Source organism: Canis lupus, chromosome 28, assembly GCF_048164855.1.
Source record: "Canis lupus baileyi chromosome 28, mCanLup2.hap1, whole genome shotgun sequence".
Lineage (NCBI taxonomy): Eukaryota > Metazoa > Chordata > Mammalia > Carnivora > Canidae > Canis > Canis lupus.
Genome location: NC_132865.1, coordinates 22,274,519 through 22,295,939, shown reverse-complemented (window position 1 = coordinate 22,295,939; position 21,421 = coordinate 22,274,519). Strand labels below are relative to the sequence as shown.

Here is a 21,421-nt window from a genome sequence, read left to right as displayed (position 1 = left end):
GACCTAAGCTGAAACCAAGAGTCAGATGCTTAACCAACTGAGCCACCCAGGCACCCAAGAGTGAAAATAATTTTTATTGTTTATTCATCTATGTTATTTGAATTATTTGAGTATGAATTTGTATATTATTTGTAGAATTGAAAAAAAAAGTATAAACTGAAAAGAAAAAAATAGAGGAGAATATATTCAGGAGGTGAGAAGAACTTCCTAAGTAAGACATGAGATCCAGAAACCATACGGAAATAATGGATAGATCTGAGTCAAAAATTTAAAACCTTTCTCCAGCAAAAGACATTTTAAAAAGTGCAAATATCAGTAACAAGTGGGAGACCATATTCATAACAAATATTCTGGACAAAGATTCATAATCCTAACATAAATGAGCTCCAACAAATCAATAAGAAAAAGAAAAAAAAGGACAATAAAAACGAGCAAGGGATTTACACAAGTATTTCGCTAAGGAATGAATTACAAGGGACCTAAAAATGTATATTAATTGGACTAATAATCTAAGAAATAATGATTCTTTATTTCTTGTCTCCACCATCATTTCTTATTGGATCCTTGAGTAATTTAAAAGCATAATACTTACAGTCCAAGTCATTGGGTATTTTAAAATTATTTTCATGATTTTCTAACCTAGCTCCACTTGACTGTACCTTTAACACTGCGTACCTCACAAAGATTTCTTTTCCCCTGGCCCCTTTTATATTTATATATAATATAATATACAGTACATATTATATATAGTACTTATTGCTTGCTGATAGACTACCATTTATCAAGGCCATTTCTCTTCCCTTCTAAGCTCTGTGGCTGTTTTTATTTTCTGTCCTCTTCCTAGAATGTTACCCCCAGGACAGCAGGAATTTTTGCCTATTTTGTTCACTGATGTATATTTCTAGTGATTAGAATAGTTCACGATGCAGAGTAGACACTCAGTAAATTTTTTGCTGATGCATGAATCAACTCCAAGGTTGAGCTCCTTGAGGAAAAAATTACAAAAGAGAGGCATCCATGGCTTCAAAAAATAAATTTCCTCTCCACTGAATCTTACCAGGATTTTCCTATCCTCCTTCTCTAAGAGAACTACAGCGCTCGCCCATCGGCCCAGGGATAAGATTCTTGCCCCTCAGCTGGAAGAGTCACCCAAGACACAGCAGCCATTTTCCCCACTCCTAGCTGCCTTTCCCTATTGTCACCCCTGGAGCCTCTGGCTCAGTCCATTTGCACAAAAATTTGCTTTGGAAAGAGGACTTCTAGCCCCAAAGGTTGCTTTAGTTTACAAATACTCTGAGAATGGAACTCCTTTATACTGAAGACATTGGCTTTTAAGCCTGGGTTATGTGGGAAAGACAGAGGGCAGAGGCTCACGTGACTCAGGAAAGAGAATACGCACATCATCAAATATTGTATTTATTTGATTTGGTTGTGATAGTGTATTCATATTCTATCCTTTCTCCATGGAATGATTCAGAGTGACTTCCCAAGATACAGATATCTAAGCTCTACGAGAGCAGGGACTTGGTTTTGTTCATACCTGTATTCATAGCTAGGCCTGGGACATGGTAAATTGTCAAGTGTTGGTGGAATGAAAGAATGAGTGAATGGTAACACACTTTTCTAAACTGAATGAAAACTCAAATATTGGGTGAGTAGTTTGGATTTTGCCTGAGCTAATTAGGTTTTGATACATAGTTGCCAAGTTCTATGGGCATGATACCTGTGTACACAGGACCCAAATTAACTAAGTCTGTATTATTTTTTCTATGATTCCCAAACTGGATACTAACCAACCTCTGGACACAGAGTGCCACAGGGAGTTCTGGCTTCCTCAGTTCTGTCTTGTGGTTTAATGGGCACTGGACTTTCAAGGTCAGGTTAAGAAGAGTTTGCCTGAAGGAATTATTGTGTGCACGTGTGTGTGTGTGTGTGTGTGTGTGTGTGTATAGGAGCTTGGTTGTCCATATCTTTGGTTGGTCTCAGACTTTGAATTGAGTTCTATGTTTACTCATTACCATATCCCATTTGTGACTACTACTAAAAATCTAGCAAGTAGAGCCCAACAGGATCTTTGAGGAAGAGCAAAAAAAACCCTCTCTAAATACAGAAAGCCTCCATCTCCCCCAAAAGATTATATCCACACTTAGTATTGCCATTTAGAAACAAGTACATGTGTTTAGAATCTTGTTACAATCTCTTCCACTTGGGATCTGCTTTCAAATATCAAACTATGAACGAGGTGGGTGCACAAATCTCTAAGACATTAGTGAACTGTAGCTTTTTCCAAAAAAGGAGTCAGATCTCCTAAGGTACAATCTAGACCTACCTCTATGTTGTTGGATTGCCTTCATTCTCCACTATTGATGCAAAAGGTTAGCTAGCTAGGAGTGTGGGGTTGCTCTAGGGTGTGAATGGAGAAAGTTTAAGAAAGACTTAGGGAAGTATCACATATCTCTCATTGACATACTAGGTTCCTTCACAAACACCTATTAATGAGGAATATGTTGCTGTGCAAGTAACTGGGCTCCACTTAGCAGGAATTAAATGGTTTGTTCCCTTTCAGAGTTAGCTATTAATTTTTTTACAGTTTTCTTTCTCTGTGCCCTTCCCTCCCTTTTTGTTTCTTGATTTAAAAAAAAATAATCCCTTTTCTGATATCCTAGGAAATATCCTAATATATCCTATGTAATTCCGTTACAGGTAGCAAAGTTCTGACTTCAAAATGAATTGTTGAATCAAATTCTGCACACTAACGAAGGAATTATTCTACAAGCTTCTGCCAATAGTGAATATGCCAAAATTATGCTACAAACACATTTCTCAGAAAAACCAAACAAAGGAAATAGGAAGGAACAGGCAAAGCCCTTTGTTTTCTCTTTTATTTCCCCCTGTTGCCTAATTTTCAGCTCTTATAAGGTCATTTGAAAAAGAACAAGATTCTTGAGACTTGAGCCTCTGCTTATCTGATCATGTTTTTTGTAGTTCCTTCTCCATCTTTACCTTCTCAATTATGGCTTGTGCTCACTTAGAATACGAACAATGGGGGGATCCCTGGGTGGCTCAGGGGTTTAGCTCCTGCCTTTGGCCTAGGGCGTGGTCCTGGGGTCCCGGGATCGAGTCCCGGGATCGAGTCCCGTGTCAGGTTCCTGGCATGAAGACTGCTTCTCCCTCCTCCTGTGTCTCTGCCTCTCTCTCTCTATGTCTATCATAAATAAATAAATAAATAAATCTTAAAAAAAAAATACAAACAATATTGTTACCAGATGGCCTTATAGTGGCATCACCAAATGGGTCTTTTCTGTAACAGCCTATAATAGGATTCTAAAACACAGCTAATAATTCTCAAAGGGTTTAGTTAGCACTGATGCCATCTTACTTGGAGAGGTGGAGACTTACTGTATTTGAAGAGTTTTGGGTCTTTCTCAAAGGAACTGTTGGCTCCACTGGCAGGGAAATCACAGAGGCAATGGGGTAACAAATGAAAATGAAATCTTCCATTCAAAACATAATGTGGGCCACTTCCCAACCTCCCAGTCAAGCAAGTTCCCCTCTTTTCTATGAGAAGGGAAGCGGTTTTGGCTAAGCAAAGATGGAGATGGTGTGGATGAATGTAGGAGAGAAGGAGACAAACAGACAAAGGGGGAAGAATGGAACAGAATTTCTATGCCCTACATGCTGCTGATTCTCCCGGAAATGGAGCTCGAGTCTACAGTGAGGGCCTGAGGTTTTTTTTCATAGATTGAGCTTTATCTTCTTGGGCTCTCTCTTCCTTGGCCTTGCTACCTTCATGCCTTCCAGGCTCCCTCGTCCACTAGTCCCTTGCTCACGGGATGTTGTGGCTGAGTTCATTACTATAAGAAAGAACACATTCAGTTTCCATCTGAGCACTTCTGCATAATTTTGGGGAAATTCAAGAAGAGATAAGAAAAGGGAACAGAAAAGAAGAGCATAGTGCTTTAGGTCTCTGTTTCTTTTTTTTTTTTTTTTTAAAGATTTTATTTATTTATTCATGATAGACATAGAAAGAGAGAGAGGGGGGCAGAGATACAGGCGGAAGGAGAAGCAGGCTCCATGCCGGGAGCCCTACGTGGGACTTGATCCCGGGGCTCCAGGATCACGCCCTGGGCCAAAGGCAGGCACCAAACCGCTGAGCCACCCAGGGATTCCCCCTAGGTCTCTGTTTCTTAATTTCCCTTCAAGAAATCTCATCAGTTGAGGCTTCATCAATGGGTGAGTAGCTTGGATTTTTGCCTGAGCTAATTAGATCTTGATATGCAGTTGCCAAGTTCTCTGGTTGGGCATAAAACCCGAGGACGCAGGATCTAAATGAACTAAGTTTGTATTATTTTTCTATGTTCTTTTATTTCCAAAAATTTAAATCAAATTCACAGAGCTTTGAATAAAACAGTACACCAGCAAAGAAAATAAATGCACTGAAAGTGAAGAAAAGGAACCTGCTGTTTGATTTACATCATTTTATTAACGGGTTAGTCAACATTTACTCAGAGCCTACTGGGCACAGAATGTAATAGACGCGTGGGAAAACTGCAAAAGATACGGGAAGATATTTTTTCTGCCTGTAAAAATCCAACTAATTTAGTCTAATGAAAGACACCAACTAAAGACATCTGAGAACAGCTAAGAATACAAATAATGGGAACCTGGTGATGTTTGCTAAGGACACATTAGTTTCAGTTGTCCAGGATTGCTAATGGCCTGGTTCAATGAGTATATCCTTAGACCCATGTTGCAATGAAGCATTCCGCTGGGGGATGTTGTGCATCTCCCTGGCTAAAATCAATCTAACAGCAGACCTCACCTCTCTTAGTCACTACAGGAACATCCATCTAGCTGAATGTGGTGCCCCTAAAGGGCTGATTTCATACCCATAATACCTGATTCTATTTAACTGATGACACAGTCGTGGCTGCTTGGGGATTTTTTTGCCACAGGCTCTGTGACTTTATCAGCTCAAGACACTTCTATCTCCTTTAAAGTCAGAGGAAACAGAAGTGACACTTCGCTCTGAAGACACCACTGGTAACACTCAGTCTCACTGAGCTATTTGGCCAGCTCACATTTTTGTGGATTTTATGTGAAATTAGGCGTCACTCCGGATAAATCTGATTTTTCAAGGGGAGTGTAGCTTCCTTATCTGTGCTTCCTGCTGGCAGAAATCTGGAAAGCTGCCAACAATCTGGCCAAGAACTCTGTTTTGAATGAGAACGTCTACAGGGTGCCTCCTGACTTGTCACTAGTGTTTCTGGATCCTTCAGGAACTGTTGTATTTAACTGCCAGTTCTTTTGTGTGGACTGTGTTTGAGGCCCACTGAGTGGCTCTGAGCAACGACTCTCAGAACACCTGTGTACAAGGACCGACTTTGTCTTAAATTCATTGTGAATCTATCTCTATCTATTTATCTATCATCTATCGATCTATTATCGATATCATCTATCATCAATATTTTTTTACAAATAATAATAAAATAAATAGAAAAAATTCAGTGAAAAAAGAATCCAAAGACATACAAAACACAAACTCATTTCTTTCCTTCTTTTTTTTTTTTTTTTTTAATTCAGCAGACCTAAAACTATTCTGCCAAATTGCCATTAAAGTCCTAAATGCTTACTTAGTTTCTGTACTTACCTCATTGTGGACTGGTTACAAACAATTCACAGGACAGAAGAGGAACTGTTCCCTTGGTTGTAGTTTGAGCAGCATCAGCTTAAAAGATGAGGGGGCTGTGAATTATTTTCAAAGTAGGAGCCTTTCAACTAATTGTTGGAGCACCAGACAGCAGACTCCTTTTAGTTGATTTCATGTAGCTTTTTATTCTGACTTAAATCAGAGCTTGCAACTGTGAAATCAACCATATTTGTCTCTAAAAGCCAGTTGCTGTCTTTCTTGGCCTTCCAGCTGAGATGCAAGCTCCTTCTGGGCCCTCCCATTGAACTATTTAGTGTAATGTCTTCTCTCTTTTACTAAACTACAAGGTCTCCTTCTACAGCGCTCAATGATATGGGGAGGAGGAACAAAATGATAAAGTAATGCTAAGTATATACTCTGGAAAACACATAAGCACTTTGCCTATCAGATTTATAAACATTGCTGAGAGTGTCCCAGGAAAATTAGCTCTCACCAGTCAGTGTCTTCACAGGAGAAAGAGTGGTGGATAAAACAAGAATGGAGAGAAAAGATGCATATACTCAGTCACTAGAGTTTATTTTGTGTGCAGTTACTTGTCTTGCCACTTCAAGCCTAGTGAGGGTGGGAATCACGCAGGTTATCGCTCCCCACAGGGACTAAGATAGGCTTAATGCTTGCAACTCAGTCCTGATAGCTGTTTAGTGACAGCCCGGCCACAACCACCATGTGACATGCAATCTTTTCTTTTCTCTCCTCATTTTTGCTCATAATCTTTTCATTCAACGAATTGGGTTTGACAGTGATGCTTAATTTTATTTGTTCATTGTCCATTCAAGGGAGCCTGGGTGGCTCAGTCGGTTAAGTGTTTGGTCTTGGCTCAGGTCACAATCCCAGGGTCCTGGGATCCAGGTTGGTGTAGGGCTCCCTGCTCAGCCGAGAGTCTGCTTCTCTCTCTCCCTCTGCCGTTCCCCCCAGCCCTATCACCCCCACCCATGCTCTCGCTCTCTTTCATCCAACAAACAAACAAACAAAATCTTTTTTAAAAAGTCACTTGCAGTCACAAGAGCTGATATAATAGTAGTTAAAACTGAAACCAGGGGCCTGAGAAAGAGCTGCAAATGTTTGCCCAACCTTGGCTCCCCTGGTTGGAGGGGTGCCCTGGGGCCCCATGCATGGTGCTCTTAGAATGCCCGTGCATAGCCCCCAGCGAGGGGAGGGTGGGGGGCAGTGTGCCCGCACCCCTGCCCCTCTCACCTGCACTTTGCCAGTTGGATCTTCTGCAGGCTGGGGTGGGGTGGTGGCTTGTGACTGCAAAACTGCCTCACAACCTCTTCCCCCCAAGCTAGGAGGCGTCCAACACCTGCTGCCCGCCTGGGAGTTGAGGCCCCACAAGGATCCCACTGGATCCTTTTAGACCTTAGGTCCCTAAGTGAAAATGAGGCAGAGGGAACCTAATAGCATCCTGTTGTTCTCCTCTGAGGGCATCAGACTTCCAGGGAAAGAATTCGACCAGCGTTTTGCAGTCTTTATTTTTCTTCTTTGCAACTTCGGACACTGCTGACACTCCCCCTTGAAGCCCTTTTGGTTGGTTTGCACAACCTCTAGCACCTCTTCACCTCTTTCCATTCCCTCTCAGGCTCCCTCAAGGATGTGGTTTCAATGATTGCTCCTTACACATCCATGACCCCAGGCTGTGGCTCAGTTTCTTTCAAGCCGTAGCTGGTTGCCTTTTTCAGTGATTGATTGATTCATTAGCTCACCCATTCATTCATCATCCAACGCTGTACAGGAAGCCTGAAGCAAATTCTCCTGATTCAAAACAGCCTCAAGGCTTAGGGGAGCCTTCTCTCAGAAACCAGACAGTCTGGTTCAAGTTCAGCCGTATACCTGAGGTCCTTAGTACTTGCCCCTGCTCTAGAACTTTCCTCACTGTTGATATTATTGTCTGGGATGTCTGCCTCTCACACTAGACTATGAGCCCTTGAAGGTAGGGACTGTGTTCTAGGAATTCTTGTAGACTCGTAATATCCAGAAAAAGGTCTCTCAGTGTTATTGAATACATTAAAATCCTATGCTATTTTACTTTACATGATTAATATTTTATAGTTTGTAGCTTTATCTTTGCAAAACTCTTTGGAAGGAAGGACACTGAAGATCAGATCAAATGATCCTCTTGCAAGGGTGTGTGGTGGAACACAGTGAGGAGCAGCCACTTGGTCAAAGACCCGCGTTCAAAGCTTGGCTTTGTCACTATGTCACTTCACCTTTCTGTAAAACAGGGCTAATAATCGTACCTATTCATAGTTTCTTTTTTTTTAAGATTTTATTTATTTATTCATGAGAGACACAGAGAGAGAGGCAGAGACACAGGCAGAGGGAGAAGCAGGCTCCATGCAGGGAGCCCGACGTGGGACTCAATCCGGGGTCTCCAGGATCACACCCTAGGCTGAAGGCAGGCGCCAAACCGCTGCACCACCTGGGCTGCCATAGAGTTTCTGTGGAGGGTCAAAATAAGGTGGAGGAACACTTAAAATAATAATTGACACATGGTAAGACTTCAGTAAATGCTACCAATTTTTGCTGAATTTCATACAGTCAAAAAATTCACCACGTTTTTTAAATCCTTATTTTGTGTGCACTAAGAAGAATGCTGGCGATTATGACATGCCACTGATTGAAAAACCCATTCTCAATCCAGAGATGCTAACGTATCGGGGGAGAACATTTTAGAATCAATAAAGTACGGCATTATTTTGCCTTATGTAAAAAAAAAGATCACGGACAATAAAGAATGGGCTATGGGAGAGTATTTTGGGAACAGAGGTAGGAGAGGCTGGTCCTTTGCTATATGAGGATATAAAAATGCAAATATCATTTCTTCCATTTCAGATGCAAGATGCAAGCCCCTGGAACCCTGCTGCACATGGGGAAAGATGAAGATGGAGTGTAATTAATACAAGCTCTCCTCTCAAGCACAGACATTTGCAGAGCTAAAGGAGGGTCAGAACAGGGGAGGAACACATCAAAACTAAGCTTCTCTGAAACGAGAAGCACTAATTGTAAAATAGCCTATATAACTGATCGCGTCAGGTTTTTCAGCAGTTGGTAATACCAAGAAGAAACAAATTGCTAATGCTTTTTAAGGCCAAATTCAGATCAATGGGTGAAGCTCTGGACCTACATCCAACTCAGTGCCCCCCCTTGGGCCATTCAGTGGCATCAAATCACAGTCCCGTGTGGGGCTTCTGTTTGGAATTTTGAACCTCAGTGTGTGAAATGTGAGAATACTATTTTAGATGCAAAGGCAGATCCTGGAACACAGCTGAAATAATCAATGCAAAAAAAAATCGCAGGCTGAAAGTCTTTCCTTTAGTAGAGAATTTGCGACATTAGGTTTAAAAAAAAAAGGAACAAATGTCAAGGGCGGCTGGGTTAATGAGTACAGAGAGTACAGCTGCTCTTACCTCTGGAGACGAGAGCGCTGACGTGGATGGAGCGTGAGCGGAAAATTAGGGTGGTGATTGCAGCAGCCCCTAACGGGCACTTACTCCACATCAATAGATAATGGGGTGTGATTGGCACCGCCTGCTGAACAAGAGATGCTGGACGGTAATTAGAACGTTGGCCCTCGTCAAAATACAGTAAAACAAGGAGAGCAGTGATTACTTAAACCTGAAACTACAGTCCACAAGATGGCTTTGCATTTTAAATTCTTTATTGTTTCAGTGTTTATTAAAACAACAAAAAAACAACCCAAAAGCCATACAAAATTAAGATGCTCTATAATAGAAGAAAACATGAGATGAGCCTGAGCTGTCTGAATAATGGCCAATGTTTAGAAATGTGCTTGCTCCATAAATTTCAATGCGCATCACGGTGGAGTATTTCTTTTCAGAAAAAGATTTCTTTTTGGTAAATGGCTATCTCCGGATCTCCATCTTATTCCACTGTATCGTTTCTGCACTGAGGCAGAACTGACCCCCGTATCATAGTATCAACAGAGACATGACTTCAAGGCGTGAACCGGGCTTTCTATTCACTGAGTGCAGTTATGTAAGTTATTTTTAAGATAAAGTTGAACCGAGCCTGGCTTCTTTTCCATTTTTTAATTTTTATTTATTTATTTATTTATTTATTTATTTATTTATTTATTTATCTATCTTTTCCATTTTTTAATTTATTTATTTTTTTTCTTTTCCATTTTTTTAAAAAAGATTTATTTATTTGAGAGAGAGCACGAGTGTGTCCATGGGGCGAGGCAGAGGGAGAGAGAGTCTTCAGCACGGAGTCTGAGGTGGGGTTTGATCCTACAACGCTGAGATCATGGTCCTGAGCCAAAACCAAGAACCAGTCACTCAACCGACTGCACCACCCAGGCACCCCAAGCCTTGCTTATTTCTTTTGAATTTTTCAAAGCTTCTTATGTGTATTAGGATTTAAGTATATTACCAGTCTTCTAACATTCCTAGTAGTCTTCTAGGCCTTAATCCTACAGAATGGAATTTACCTTTTTTTCCCCCTTTACATTTTAATTTAAATTCTAGTTAACATATAGTGCACGATTGGTTTCAGGAATAGAATTCAGTGATTTGTCACGTACATACAACACCCAGTGCCCATCATGACAAACATCCTCTTTAATACACACCATCCATGTAGCCCATCCCCCACCCACTTCCCTCCATAGGGCCTCTCAGTTTGTTTTCTATCATTAAGAGTCTCTTATGGTTTGTTTCCCTCTCTCTCCTTTTTAACCCTTTCCCGTATGTTCATCTGTATTGTTTCTTAAATTCCACATATGAGTGAAATCACATGGTATTTCTTTCTCTGACTGATTTATTTTGTTTAGTATAATACACTGTTGCTCCATCCACATCATTACAAATGGCAAGATTTCATTCTTTATGATGGCTGAATAATAGTCCATTGCATCTTCTTTATCCATTCGTCAGTCAATGGACACTTGGGTTCTTTCCATAGTTTGGCTACCATTGAGTAATGCTAGGCTATAAATATTGGGGTGCATATATCCCTTTGAATCAGTATTTTTGTATTGTTTGGGTAAGTATCTAGTAGTGCTATCGTTGGGTCATAGGGTAGCTCTATTTCCAACTCTTTGAGGGACCTCCATACTGTACTCCAGAGTGGCTGCACCAGTTTGCATTCCCATTACAGTGCACAAGGGTTCTCCTTCCTCTGCATCCTCACCAACATCTGTTGTTTCCTGTGTGGTTAATTTTAGCCGTGGAATTCACTTTTTAAAAATCACACTTAATTTTTTATTCTTCATGTACTTAGCATATTTTGCCTTTCTGATCTAAGTAATAAATGACCTGTATCTTATAGTTTTATTTGTTGTGAATGAAATCAGCAAGAAAGAGAAAAGAACACTCTAATTGGTCAGGAGGTCACTACTAACCTAAATTAGGTAAAATTGCATTTAAAAAATTATTCTTGGGGTACTTGGGTGGCTCAGTGGTTGAGCATCTGCCTTTGGCTCTGGGTGTAATCCCGGGATCCTGGGAAGTCCCACATTGGGGTCCCCATGGGGAGCCTGCTTCTCCCTCTACCTATCTCTGCCTCTCTCTGTGTCAGTCTCTCATGAATAAATAAATAAAATCTTAAAAATATATTCTCTGGGGATCCCTGGGTGGCGCAGCGGTTTGGCGCCTGCCTTTGGCCCAGGGCGCGATCCTGGAGACCCGGGATCGAATCCCACATCAGGCTCCCGGTGCATGGAGCCTGCTTCTCCCTCTGCCTGTGTCTCTGCCTCTCTCTCTCTCTCTCTCTGTGACTATCATAAATAAATAAAAATTAAAAAAAATATTCTCTAATTGTACTCATAAAAAAGTTTGATCATAGTTTTTCATATTTGATGAAGGAAAAAATGATTACTCCAGAAGTCAGTCATTAAGTAGACAACAGAGTAAGGAACTTAGTCTTCAGATTTTAGTCCATTTTATCCATTATCCACACTTATGTATATATGCCCCCCCCCCCCCGCCACACACACACACACATACTGTTAACAGCCAGTGCTTCTGGTCCATTTGCTGAATTGCAATTTGTAGGACATTTTATGAGATTAGTTCAAGTATATTGATAAACATAGCTTGGAATACACTCTTTTCTTATCCCAGGTAAATATTCTTATTTACCTGATGGACTTTGATTCTTCCCATTAGAAAGTAAGGGAACTCCAAGCAACTAAAAATTCTCTAGAAGTTGTACACACCGTCTAAATGAAATTATGGTTTCATAAACCCTAGGTATCTGATTTTTAAAAAATCGTTCTTTAGAAACTATGCATGCTCTTTGCTGCTTTTATAATTGTTGGATCACCATAAGTGTAAATGATTCAGTATATACTTGGATGTTTGATTTATGAACTTTTGTGATGGATAAGCATGCTTGCAGTCTTGCAATGATTAAATGGCTGTAATGTTGGCTTGAACATCTCATGCAACTTTATTGGCCTGTCTACTGAAGAGTAACAACCATGAAACACTGTACTTGCATTAGAGTACATGAGTGCTCAAAACCTTGTATAATGGATCATATATGGAGAAGCAGCAACAATTAAAATTACTTAATATTATTAGCCATTCCTTTACTGTGTTTTTCACAACCTTAGGAACTGACAACTAACACTCAGTGAGCATCAGGCATGGAGCTATGCACAATTTATATGCACTATCTTAGTTTGCAGAACTACCTGGTGGGGTAGCTGCTATTAGGTATCTCAGGAAACTGAGACACAGACATGAGATCACACAGAGTTATCAGTGAAGGAGTCAAGATTCAGACTCTGGTCTGCTAATCTTACCATTAAGTGCTTATTAATGTTAACAAAAATCAACAAAGTTATTACTTGAATTGGTTGAAGTTTGGAATGTTTTGTTTTTTTGGCTCACTTACCCTCAAAGTTACTAATAGTCATGATTTAGACGGTGTGATGGACCTAAAGTTTTTAATTTTTTTTTTCTGATTCTTTTTGTTTTCAGGACATCTAAGTGTTCGATTTCAGCTTTAAGCAAACACAATTATTTTCACTAAGAATAGTTAGGCTAGACAAATTGGCTTAGCCTCTTCCTGAATGGTATTGAATAAAGCTGGTTAACGTGTGGCATGTAGATACCTAGCAGAGCGCTTTTTGTAAAGCAAATCATGCTTAAATACAGGACTGGTTTGTCTTTGTAAGTACTAGCTCTCTGCTGTCTTCACAAGCGAGAGCAAAGCCACGGAGATGTGTCGCTTTCTGTAGGTGGCTAATAGCTTTTAAAAAGTGCTCAGTAACCAGATTAACAAGGCACTATTATTATGAACTTGTCTTCTTGCCTCATTTCATCCTAGGGGATTGAGCTGTATTCCCGGTTTCTAAAGCACCTAGAGACTCAGTCCAGTCCCATTCACTCTCTTCATGTCCTGGGTTACTAGTCTTTCATTTTCCCAACTAACACTTGCTAATGTCTGCTTTAAAATTCCCAAACCTGCCTTGTATTGGAATTTTACAGTAGATGATTCTTAATGAATCACCTATCACACAGCAAGGGTGATCTTTGGACAGAACCATCTGTTTAAGCATTACCCTAGAGTTTCCTTCAGGGTTACTTTTGAAATCATTCCTTTAAAAATGTAAAAAAGGTGGGCACTCCCTATGGGCTGCAGCCTGCATGTCCCACAGCCTCAGTCTCCGTGGTCATCTCCTCCAGGCATGGCAGAGGGCCTCGCCTCATTATGGAGGCAGCGTGGCACAGCACTCTCAACTTTTTTTTTTTTTAAGATTTTGTTTATTCATTAGAGACACACACACACACACACACACAGAGGCAGAGACACAGGCAGAGGGAGAAGCAGGCTCCATGCAGGGAGCCCGATGTGGGACTCGATCCCGGGACTCCAGGATCACACCCTGGGCCAAAGGCAGGCGCTAAACCGCTGAGCTACCCGGGGATCCCCAGCACTCTCAACTTCATGCTCCACATTTAAACTGATGATGAGACCATTCTAAAAGGCTTCCAGTCCATTTTCCAGGAGCAAAGGATGACAGAGTCTACCCAGCGGGCAAGACCATGGTTATTTAGCAACCTACATAAACCAAAATGGTAGCTCTGCCAATTTGAGAATTATCCCTAGGGGTTGGTGGTGTTGGACCTTGGGTTATGACGGCAATTCACAGGGCCAAGAAGTTGACAGTCTTTTGAACAAGGTAGAAGAAAGAATGAAAGAACTGAGGACAGTATTGGGCAGGGGAAATGATTACCACCCACAGTTTGAGGAAAGGCCATAGACAGATACTGGCCCACAGATACAGGCCCAATGGTGGCCTGCTTTTTTCTGACGTAAGTAAATAATGTATGATGAAGATTCACCTTATAGAACATTAAAATCCTACATTTGAAGCAATTTGGAAATATTCTCAATCTTAGTGGGGGTGTTAACCCAGCAGAGAGTGATTTGGGAATATGTAGGCCATGTAGGTGGTGGAAAAGACTACAGTGGCAAAGACCCACTCATTCTAGTGGGTGGAGATGGGGGCATATTATGTGAAATTATCAAACTGAAACCAAAGGTGGTCACTATGGTACAGAGTGACCCAAATGATGGTCCATGGATGTGAGAAATACAAGCGAGGGATGCTTGGGTGGCTCAGTTGTTGAGCATCTGCCTTTGGCTCAGGTCGTGATCCCAGGGTCCTAGGATTGAGTCCCGCATCAGGCTCCCCTCAGGGAAACTGCTTCTCCCTCTGCCTAGGTCTCTGCCTCTCTTTCATGAATGAATACATTAAAAAAAAAAAAAAACATGCAAAAAATGTAGTGATGCCTGAGACAATCTTAAAGGAGACTGGTCTCAGTTTCTAGTAGAAGACTGTATTAAGACTGTATTCCAGTGCTGTAGAGATGCCAAAGAAGGGAGAGACTGTGATTATGTGATTAATGATTTGAAAGCCATTCCAATCTCTACATCTCCAGAAGATTCCACATGGGAGTTTCTCAGACTGATTCTTGACCTCTCAATCAAAGTACTGAAACAAGATGGGAAACGTATTACACAGAATAACTGTCAATTTGATGAAAGCCCTGTCACTCCCTGAACCTCTTGGGTGCCAGTATTGTCCTTTGGGATTCTGAGATCGGCTCTTCCAATCACTTGGAATGTGGATATTTTTCAGTTTGCAAGAAAGCTGAACCTTGAAGACCAGTATCTCCTAATCATGTGTGCAGTAAAGAGCCCTCCTGACCTTCATCTGCTGTGCATGACATTGAAATGATTCATGCAGTTGTGAATTCCTTCGTTTTAATTATTTTTAATTAAAAAAAAGCAAATGGAAAAAGTATTTTGATGAGGTTGGGTGCTACTTTTTAAAAGTCAGCTAAAGGATGATTACATAGCACAAGCAAAGGCTGCTAAATGCATGGAACCCATAGAATGTGATATATGTTACTTTTTTTAATGTGTGGGCTTTTTTTTAGTTTGGTAGATTTCAAATTTGGTCGTTTGGAGGCGTGAACATCATCGTTTTGTCCTGGAGGAAAGTTCTTGATGGTATTTCTTTCCCAAGGAATTGACTTAGATATTAAAATTTGGTGCTTATAAGAGAGTTAAGAAAAAAAAAATAGCAATGCTTTGAATAAAATTGTGAGAAAAAATGCAAAGATTATTAATACAACTATCACTTAAAAACAAATTTTTGTTGTCCATATGTAGACAGGCAGTAGAACTAGTTTTCAGTGAAAACATTTGGAAACACCTTGCAGACACAAGGTGTCAATGGCTATTGCTAACAAAATGTGCAACTAAAAATTTCTCCTGTGTCTTTACCTATAGAAACTTTGTTTCAGGATTAGTTCTGATTTTGACTGTGTGGAGTTACTGAATTTTAGAAGAATGCACTTAATACTTTTGTTCCACCTGGACCACCCACAAGCATATTCTAAAATACAGGCAAAAAGGCATTTACAGAAACAAGGACTGAATCCCCAAATGGCAAAGCAACTAGTTCAAGGTTACTCAATGAGTCTGACAGCTGTCCTGGGTCATGGTCCTACATGCTTGCCATCAGGTTTCAAAGGTGACCTGTGGTCGGGTGATAGTAACACACTCTGCACGATCTGGAGGTCAGTAAGGACTTTCCTGAAAGCATTTGGGGCGAGGGGATTTAGAGCTTATACAATTAACAATTATACTTGTATATATATGTGTGCCTATAAAGTTTTAGCTACATATAAAAGAGTTTTTCTTTTCCTAAACCTATAGTGTATGGAATAGAACACAATGCTGTTAGGTAATTCCATAGAAAGAAGTTTCCCCAGCCCAGAAAGTTGAGACACATTCATTGCATGTTATATCCCCACTGCAAACATTCTTGGTGCATCATGAAGCATATTTACATATAAAGGGTTGAAAAGTCCTGTAGTAAAGAAACACCTTTAACTCAGTAGTCTCTGAATTTGGTTACTAACCATTTTTCCCTCAATAGCATGAAACTAATCCTCTTTTTTTTGCAGAATACTTTTTTTTGGAAAGGCTGTTCTTTATTTTTTTTTTTAAAGATTTCATTTATTTATTCATGAGAGACACACAGAGAGAGAGAGGTAGAGACACAGGCAGAGGGAGAAGCAGGCTCCATGCAGGGAGCCTGATGTGGGACTTGATCCCGGGACTCCGGGGTCACACCCCGAGCCAAAGGCAGATGCTCAACCACTGAGCCACCCAGGCGTCCCGGGAAAGGCTGTTCTCAAGGTCTATCAAGAGTATGCTCTTTAAACATGGTACATTTTAATGAGATTAAATCTTAAACAGCATAAAAACTTGCCAACAATAAAGAAAACGTCCAGGATACAGCTTGTGAAAGTAAAAATTTTATTTTGTTTGATTTCTCAATGTATAGTTCAATATAATGCCAGTTTTTATTGGCAAAAATTTGGTTCCACTGAAACTCCATGATGCTACAGAGAGCTACTACTTTTTCCAGGAAGTAAACAGCTGGAAATAGAAAGCACAACTTTCTAGCAGCATGGCAACTTATTAAACTGCAGACCTAACAAGCCTGCAACTTTTATACTAAAAATGGCACAAACATGAGCTGGTGACAAAAGTGAGAAATGGAGAACAAGATGTGAACACCAAAAGGAGCAGTATAGGTACTGTGAAGACAACAAAAAAACCAAATATAGCTGTAAGAATTTTTAAGGATAATTATAGAAAAGGGAACCAAATGTTTTACTCAAATGTTTTTTAGAGCCTTTCTGTAGAGATACAAATATATATATATATATTTATCCAAAAATATGTTTTATACAGATAAATGCTTCTCAATTAAAGATGGGACCAAAGCTATAGTTATAACATAAAGCACTGTCTTTTGTAAGACTATTTATCCAACTGAATTTTCAATTTCTTTAAGATTAGTGCAGTAAATGTTTCCAAATATAATTACCCGACATTCTTTTATAGATATAAATTAAGTAGGCATTATTTTTAAAAAGGGTTTGCAGGTTAAACAATATTTTTCTAAGATGCTGTGCATATCGACCTTATAAGCCCCATTAAGAATCATTATTAATAAACATATCAAAAAGGGCTATAGTCGTATTTGCTTCTTTATAGTAAATATTTAATTTTCTGATTTTCAGTTTACAAGTGTTGAAAATGCTCAAGAAAGGATTTTACTTCACAGGTACTTTTATGTTCATATATTTTTGATTCAATATATATGGCAATAACTCTCCACACATTGTAACCAATAGTATGTTGTGGTTGTTTTTTAAAATGGGGATGTAACATTAACAACCATTACCTATAAAATAAAGCACACAATTATTATAGTGAATTTACAAATCTTTTTTCCCAGGTGTAAAGACTACAAAAATTCCTAAAAATTAGAGAACACTGAAAACATATTAAAGTTTGACTTCCAACTGTATAGTATTTCCATTTTACCCTGAAAGATAACTTAAAAAATATGACCTTGCTGGAAGAGGCCATCTTGCTAATACAAAAAATTGGTGAGAGCAAGAAATTTTATCACTGTTATGTAGAATTTTTGTAAATAGTTATCTCTCCAAATCATTAGAAAAACATTCAAAGATAAAAAACAAAATAGAATATGGTGGTGGTCCCTAAACTATTTTGAAGGCAGGTAGCTTAGTCTAAGCTAAAATATTTTTCTCACTCATAGTAATCATCCTTCCCTCAAATGCCCTTTAAAAAAATGCATGAAACAACAGTACAATAGCAAGAATCAAAGAGCACAAACTGTATTTTCAAGGACAGAAAAAATCTCTAGTGCTGAAAGATATAGTAAAAAGCAGATTTCTTTGGGGACATTAATCAATTAGATTATAATTCATTATGAAGATTTCTCTTTTCTATTACGGGGAGAGTCAGCTCCATTTGAAGTTACTGTTCCATTTACACCATTTTCTGAAAAGAGAAAAGAATCAGTGTTACTGTTTTTAATAAAGAAATCCAAATTAATATCATCTTTATACATAAAAGTACCTTCAGAAAAGTAAGTTTAAAAATCTAATAAATATCTGAATACCCTTAGGTAAAACTTATTTAGCAGTAATTAATCCTTACCAGTATTTAACCAATCATAAAATCTGGTAACACGTTAAACACAATGAACTAAAAGTAGCAAATTTTTAAAGATTTTATTTATTTATTTATTTGAGATGGGGGGAGGGGGACACAGGCAGGACAGAGGGAGAAAGAATCTGAGGCAGACTCTGCACTGAGCACAGAGCCCAATGTGGGGCTCAATCTCACAACCATGAGATCATGACCTGAGCTGAAACCAAGAGTCAGGTGCTTAACCAACTGAGCCACCCAGGTGCGGGCGGAAGGAAGGAAGGAAATTTACTTACTTACTTACTTACTTTACTTACTTTACTTACTTACTTACTTACTTACTTATTTATTTATTTATTTATTTATTTATGACAGATTGAGAGAGAGGCAGAGACACAGGCAGAGGGAGAAGCGGGCTCCATGCAGGGAGCCTGACGCGGGACTCAATCCTGGGATTCTAGGATCATGCCCTGGGCTGAAGGCAGATGCTAAACTGCTGAGCCACCCAGGGATCCCTAGTAGTAAATTAAAAACAACAACAGCAATATATTAATTACATCTCAATTAAAAATAAAGCATTACTACTGAAAGCAGAAAAAAGTGGAAGACAGAATACTCTAAAAAACAATTATAAGAATTTTAAAATAGTAGTCTTAAGAGTAGTGCTTTTGGTAGCAATAAACACTCTTTTCTCATTTGGAAACAAAGTTTTTGGGGATATGTTTCCTTACAAGACATAATAAAGTCAGTGTTTAGGATAACTCTTATGTTTAGGAGTGTTATATGGCTGCCTTCTTCAAGTTATTATGGAGATACCAATCTATTGATCAATTGATTGATTTATAGCTAATGTCAGACTAATCTTGCCTTCAAAAATATTCATCGAAGTTGGAATACAAAAATGGCTGTTTGAAGAGAAAAAAACAACCCAAGGCTGCTGTGTATTCTCCCATAAGGTATTTGCCAATTACTTGAATGTGCACGCATGAAGCAAGACTCAGAGAAATTAAACAGAAAGCAACTCCTATGCAAGTACAAAGCTAAACAGAGTACTGATTAGTTTCATAAAGACAGGAAGAAAAAAATTTGAATCTACAGTCAGAGAAGACAGACTGTACTAACGGTTGACTTTCTAGGAATGAGGGCAAACTAGAAATAGATAAGCTTTGACAGGACAGAAGGATCTACCCATATTCAATCCAGAGCCTCTATAAAGTCACTAGGACTTATATACATTTTTACATTAAATGTCCAGTATTCAATTAAAAATTACCAGGTATGCCAGAAAGCAAGACCAAATGACTAAAAGCTAAGAAAGAAATCTATCAGGAATAGATCTTTGCTCTTTTCAGCAGCACCAAGTGATGAGCATCTATTGAGACAAGTGGTACAAGCCCTGCAAGATGAGGGGCAAGAGAAAGCTCTACTACAAGAAGCACATGTATGAGCTAGGATGCTCTACCACATACACACAGGCCCAATCTGGGGAGGCAAGAAGAAATACCCTGCCTTGAGGCTGGATGTGGGGAACTTCTCTTGAGGGCTGAGTGTTTAAGTACCAGAAAGGAATTATCAGATATTGTCTACAAAGCATCCAACAATGAATTAGTCCACACCAAGACCCTGATAAGGAATTGTACTGTTCTCATTACAGCACACAGTATTGTGGTATGCGTCCCACTATGTACTATCTCTGGGCTGCAAGAAGGGGGCTAAGTTGACTCCTAAGGAGGAAGAGATTTTAAACAAAAAAGAATCAAAGAAAATTCAGAAGAAATATAACGAAAGAAAAAAGAATGCCAAAATCAACAGTTTTTTGGAGGTGCAGTTCCATCAGGGCAGGCTTCTTGTGTGCACTGTTTGAAGACCAGGCCAGTGTAGTGTGGCTGAGCAGATGGCTATGTGCTAGAGGGCAAGAAGCTAGAGTTCTATTTGACAAAAATCAAGGTCCAGAAAGCAATAAATCCTCCTCCCTCCTCTCTTCGACTCATATAATGAAGGTGTTTACTGTTGAAAAGAAAGGAAAGGAAAGGAAAAGAAAAAGATCCTCAGGTGATCTATATCTGGAGTTATCAAACAGGGACATTAAAAGAACAATGAGTAATATAAATAAATGAACAGATGGAGAATTTCACAAGATAACTAAAATCTTTAATCCTAGAACTGGAAAATATAGTAACTGAAAATACAGACTTAATAAATAAATTTAATAGCAGATTAGGCATAACAAAAGAAATCAGTGAACCAGAAAAAATACTTAGATTGAAATTTAGAAAGAAGGGATGAAAAATGCAGAAGGCATGAAAAGATATAAGACAGGTATAAGAGTTTAACACATATGTTGGAGTCCCAGAAGGAGAGAGAGAATGTGGCAAAGAATATATGAAGAAATTATGGTCAAGAATTTTCCAAAATGATGAAAGAAGCCAAGCCAAGATTCAGGAAGCTCTACATGACAGAGAATAGGATAAATACAAAGAAAATCATACTCAGGCACATCATAGTATAACTGCCAAAAAACAAAGACAATAATTATTAGATTGGATGAAAACAATTAAATCCAATTATATACTACTTAAAAGAAATGCAATTTACATTTGAAGACAAAGAAAGGTTTAAAGTAGAGAAATACAGAAAAGATACATCTTAACATTTTACCAAAAAAAAAAGTTGGTGTAGCTAAATTCAGACATTTACTAGAGATGAAGATGGACTTTCCATAAGAGAAAAGGACAAATTCAACAGGAATTTGTAACCCTAGATTTAGATGTACCTATAATACATGTTCAAAATATTTAAAGCAAAAACTTATATAAGCTACAAGGAAATGTGGTATCTCCTGCAATAACTGATTGAACAAACAGAACTCCATCTACCAAATCAGTAAAGATATAAAAGATTGAATAATACAACTAACAAATCTGACCTGATATACAGCATAATACCCAGCAGATTCAGAAAACACATACTAAAAAAAAATAAAGATATTATTTATTTATTCAGAGAGAGAGAGAGAGAGAGAGAGAGGCAGAGACACCGGCAGAGGGAGAAGCAGGCTCCATGCAGAGAGCCTGATGTGGGACTCGATCCAGGGTCTCCAGGATCACGCCCTGGGCTGCAGGCGGCGCTAAACCGCTGCGCCACCAGGGCTGCCCAGAAAACACATACTTTAGAAGTCTAAACAGAATATTTACC

At 39.2% G+C, this 21,421-nt stretch overlaps 1 protein-coding gene and 2 pseudogenes across 3 annotated transcripts in view; 2 read left to right on the top strand and 1 right to left on the bottom strand.

Moving 5' to 3' along the window:
- The first annotated feature begins 8,448 nt into the window (after window positions 1–8,448).
- Window positions 8,449–14,310, top strand: LOC140620036 (spermine synthase pseudogene; annotated as a pseudogene).
- Window positions 14,311–16,496: 2,186 nt separating this feature from the next.
- The window catches only part of TRAM1 (translocation associated membrane protein 1), a 34,275-nt gene continuing 29,350 nt past the window's right edge, over window positions 16,497–21,421 (bottom strand). For all 3 annotated transcript variants that reach the window (XM_072804267.1, XM_072804268.1, XM_072804269.1), the window contains one exon: window positions 16,497–18,076. In XM_072804267.1, coding sequence (XP_072660368.1) covers window positions 18,003–18,076 — 74 coding nt within the window. In that variant the 3' untranslated portion in view covers window positions 16,497–18,002. The remainder of the gene's footprint in view (window positions 18,077–21,421) is intronic.
- Window positions 19,680–20,221, top strand: LOC140619891 (small ribosomal subunit protein eS8 pseudogene; annotated as a pseudogene).